A 2,821-nucleotide genomic window follows, 5' to 3' on the forward strand; every position below is an offset into this window, starting at 1 on the left:
AAATATTTATTGGAGGTTATTAATTTTTATATGGTTTTTTTTTTACATTTTAATCACATGATATTCATGGATTGCTTTGTTATATTATTGAATTTTGTATTGATAAATAAGTTGTCAATAAAGAAGTACTAGTGACAATATTTTATTGTCACTAAACAAGTATTGGTGAATTTTTTTTATTGTCAATAAAAAAATATTAGTCACGAACTTTTTAGTGATAACACAGTGATAATATTTTTCTGTGACTAAAACTTTTAGTCACAACATTTTAAATTTTTAGTCACAATTTTTGTTGCGACTAAAAGTCAAGTTTTTTTTGTAGCTCTACAACAATTCAATTAATATTTGAACCCTTATACAAGTATCTTGATTTCTTATAAATTTTCTTTGGTTTAGTAAGGCTGAGTTATTCTATGTATAGAGAATTTTTTTATCGAGATTTGTCCTAATTCAAATAATTTCAAGACATCCAATTGTCCTTTATATGTATATAATTGCTTTATAATATTTTTGGGTTGGTTAATAAGTAAAAGTGAGAACTAGATTATTTAAATAGCCAATCATCATCATTAATTATTATTCGGCTACATATATATACATACATTTTATTTGATTTTATTTCATTTTACTCTCTCATAAAATCATAAAATAAAAAAGGTTGCTCACCAATTTTTTTTCTTCTCATCACAATAGCCACTCACTAATAGCTAGCTAGATTCAACCAAAACGAGTTCAAATCAAAATCAAAGATGTCATCATTTGTTTCCTCAAAACTACTAATCGGATCAATATCATAATCATTAACCACCGCTGACCAATCATTCATCAAAACGGCGTCGTCACAGGGCAGCAGCAAAACTCCAAAATAATCATCACCGTCGCCGCCGTGATAACGATCCACCGAGTTTATCTGTGGCTGATGATCGTTTGTGAATAAACGATGACTGTAGTGATTATTATTATGATCAAGCTCTAGTAATGGTGGTGGTGGTTCATCAATGGTGGGAGAAATAGTAGTAGTAGTAGTTGTTGGGTTTGGAATAACCACTGGTCTGGTGCACCTACTGGCCCTGGTTCTTATCACTTGGGTGGTCCCACCACCACCGGCGTCTGAATCCGACGACACTCGGTTGCTTGTTTTGGTGGCTTTTTCTTCATCATCGCCGGAGTAGGAGCTTGATGACTTTTCTTTATTAAGTATTTTCTTGCTTAAGATAGTGTTCCAGTAGTTCTTTATTTCGTTGTCTGTTCTCCCAGGAAGCCTCCCAGCTATGAGAGACCATCTATATACGTATATATATAATCAATATTAGAATAAATAAACATTATATATATATAGAGAGAGTAGTATATATATATATATAATGACCTGTTGCCAAGAAGTTTATGGAGTCTGATGATGAGGTCCTCTTCTTCAAGAGAGATGTTACCTCTCTTAATATCTGGCCTTAGATAATTCAGCCATCTAAGTCTGCAACTCTTTCCACTCCTCTTCAAACCTAAAACACAACCCCACAATACATATTATATACTAGTATATATATACCCTCTTTTGTATATATATATATATATATATATTTATAGCACAATTGTTGCGTATATATGAATATATGTTGTAATTATTTAGAGCATCATGTTAATTTTCAGAAAATTCTGAAAGAATTACAATGCCCAAAATTAGATTCAAATAAATTTTTTCACAAACATAGAAAAATTAATCACGCATGCAGCAACCTGTTTAAACCTAGTTAAATTATTTGAAATTTCCTGTGACAGTATGCTTTAAATAACTACAATAAACAGTATCATACAAAATTGTATCGAAAACTATTAACGAACTGAAAACACAAGAGTATCCTAAATTTATATACTTACCAGCTTTTTTGGAAAGGTTTCTCCATTGACCTTCTCCATGTGCTTCGATGTAAGCTGTGAGGATTTTGTCTTCTAAAACAGTCCAAGCTCCTTTGTTGAGTCCTTCTTTAGAACAACATGGACTCCTTCCCATCTGATCTCTCTCTTTGTCTCTCTTTCTAATAATGCTATCTTTTCCTCTCTTTGTAATAATGCTATCTTTTCCTCACATCATGGAAACCCTTTTATAGTACAATGATGTAATATTAAGCTATGACGTACACAATGGAATAGTATCATCATTGTGGACATGTGATGAAACCTGGCTAGCTAGCTAGGGTACGTAATAAAGCCAATAAAAATTAATAAGAAACTTGTTTTTATATAACTAGGGTCTCTTTCTTCTTCTTTTTTATTTATTATTATTGTTTGGAAACTCCTAGACCTAGTATTTATTTGGGTGTTATAATAAAAAAAAGTGGGGCTGGAAACATTATCTCTTGTTCTTTGTGACTCTGATCATTTTTGCTTTTTTGTTGTATTTTCTTTTCCTTTTGTTTTTGTTTTGTTATGTATGTAAGACTGTAAAAAATAGAATCTCTCTGCCTTGCAAAATTAATAGCTTACATTTAAAAAAAAAAATTATTCACAATTACACATGCATCTTTCTAAAAAAGAATAATTTTACTTTATTTACAAAATTAAAAAAATTGTACGATTATTATGTATATTTGTGGTGTGGATGTGGGGCCATATTGTTGAGCCCTATGCCAAATTGAATTTTTTTGGATCTTCAAGAAAATATTATTTGACTTTTTAGCCTTAAAAACATTAAAAGACACTTAGAGGGTGTTTGATACCTTAACTAAAAAACTGTTTTTTGTTTTTAAAAGTTAAAAACTGTTTTTTGAAAACAAGTGGGGGTGTTTGGCATTGTTTTCAGAAAACAATTTTTAAAAACAAAGTT

General features: G+C 30.5%; 1 protein-coding gene across 1 annotated transcript; it reads right to left on the bottom strand.

Annotated features, from left to right (window-relative positions):
* Positions 1-544: 544 nt before the first annotated feature.
* LOC133804498 (transcription factor MYB1-like) lies at positions 545-2,087 on the bottom strand. Its single transcript, XM_062242653.1, has 3 exons — positions 1,876-2,087; positions 1,370-1,499; positions 545-1,283 (listed from the first exon to the last, which is right to left on the bottom strand). Exons 1-3 carry the CDS (start codon positions 2,006-2,008, stop codon positions 701-703), a joined length of 846 nt encoding a protein of 281 aa, XP_062098637.1. The 5' UTR covers positions 2,009-2,087; the 3' UTR covers positions 545-700.
* Positions 2,088-2,821: the final 734 nt, after the last annotated feature.

Source organism: Humulus lupulus, chromosome X, assembly GCF_963169125.1.
Source record: "Humulus lupulus chromosome X, drHumLupu1.1, whole genome shotgun sequence".
Lineage (NCBI taxonomy): Eukaryota > Viridiplantae > Streptophyta > Magnoliopsida > Rosales > Cannabaceae > Humulus > Humulus lupulus.

Bases quoted from the DNA above. Each gene is read 5' to 3' on its own strand.
- LOC133804498 (XM_062242653.1), bottom strand. From the start codon at position 2,008: ATGGGAAGGAGTCCATGTTGTTCTAAAGAAGGACTCAACAAAGGAGCT. The intron at 1,500-1,875 runs GTAAGTATATAA...GTTGTGTTTTAG, and splicing joins AAACCTTTCCAAAAAAGCTG to GTTTGAAGAGGAGTGGAAAG. The intron at 1,284-1,369 runs GTCATTATATAT...ATACGTATATAG, and splicing joins CATAAACTTCTTGGCAACAG to ATGGTCTCTCATAGCTGGGA.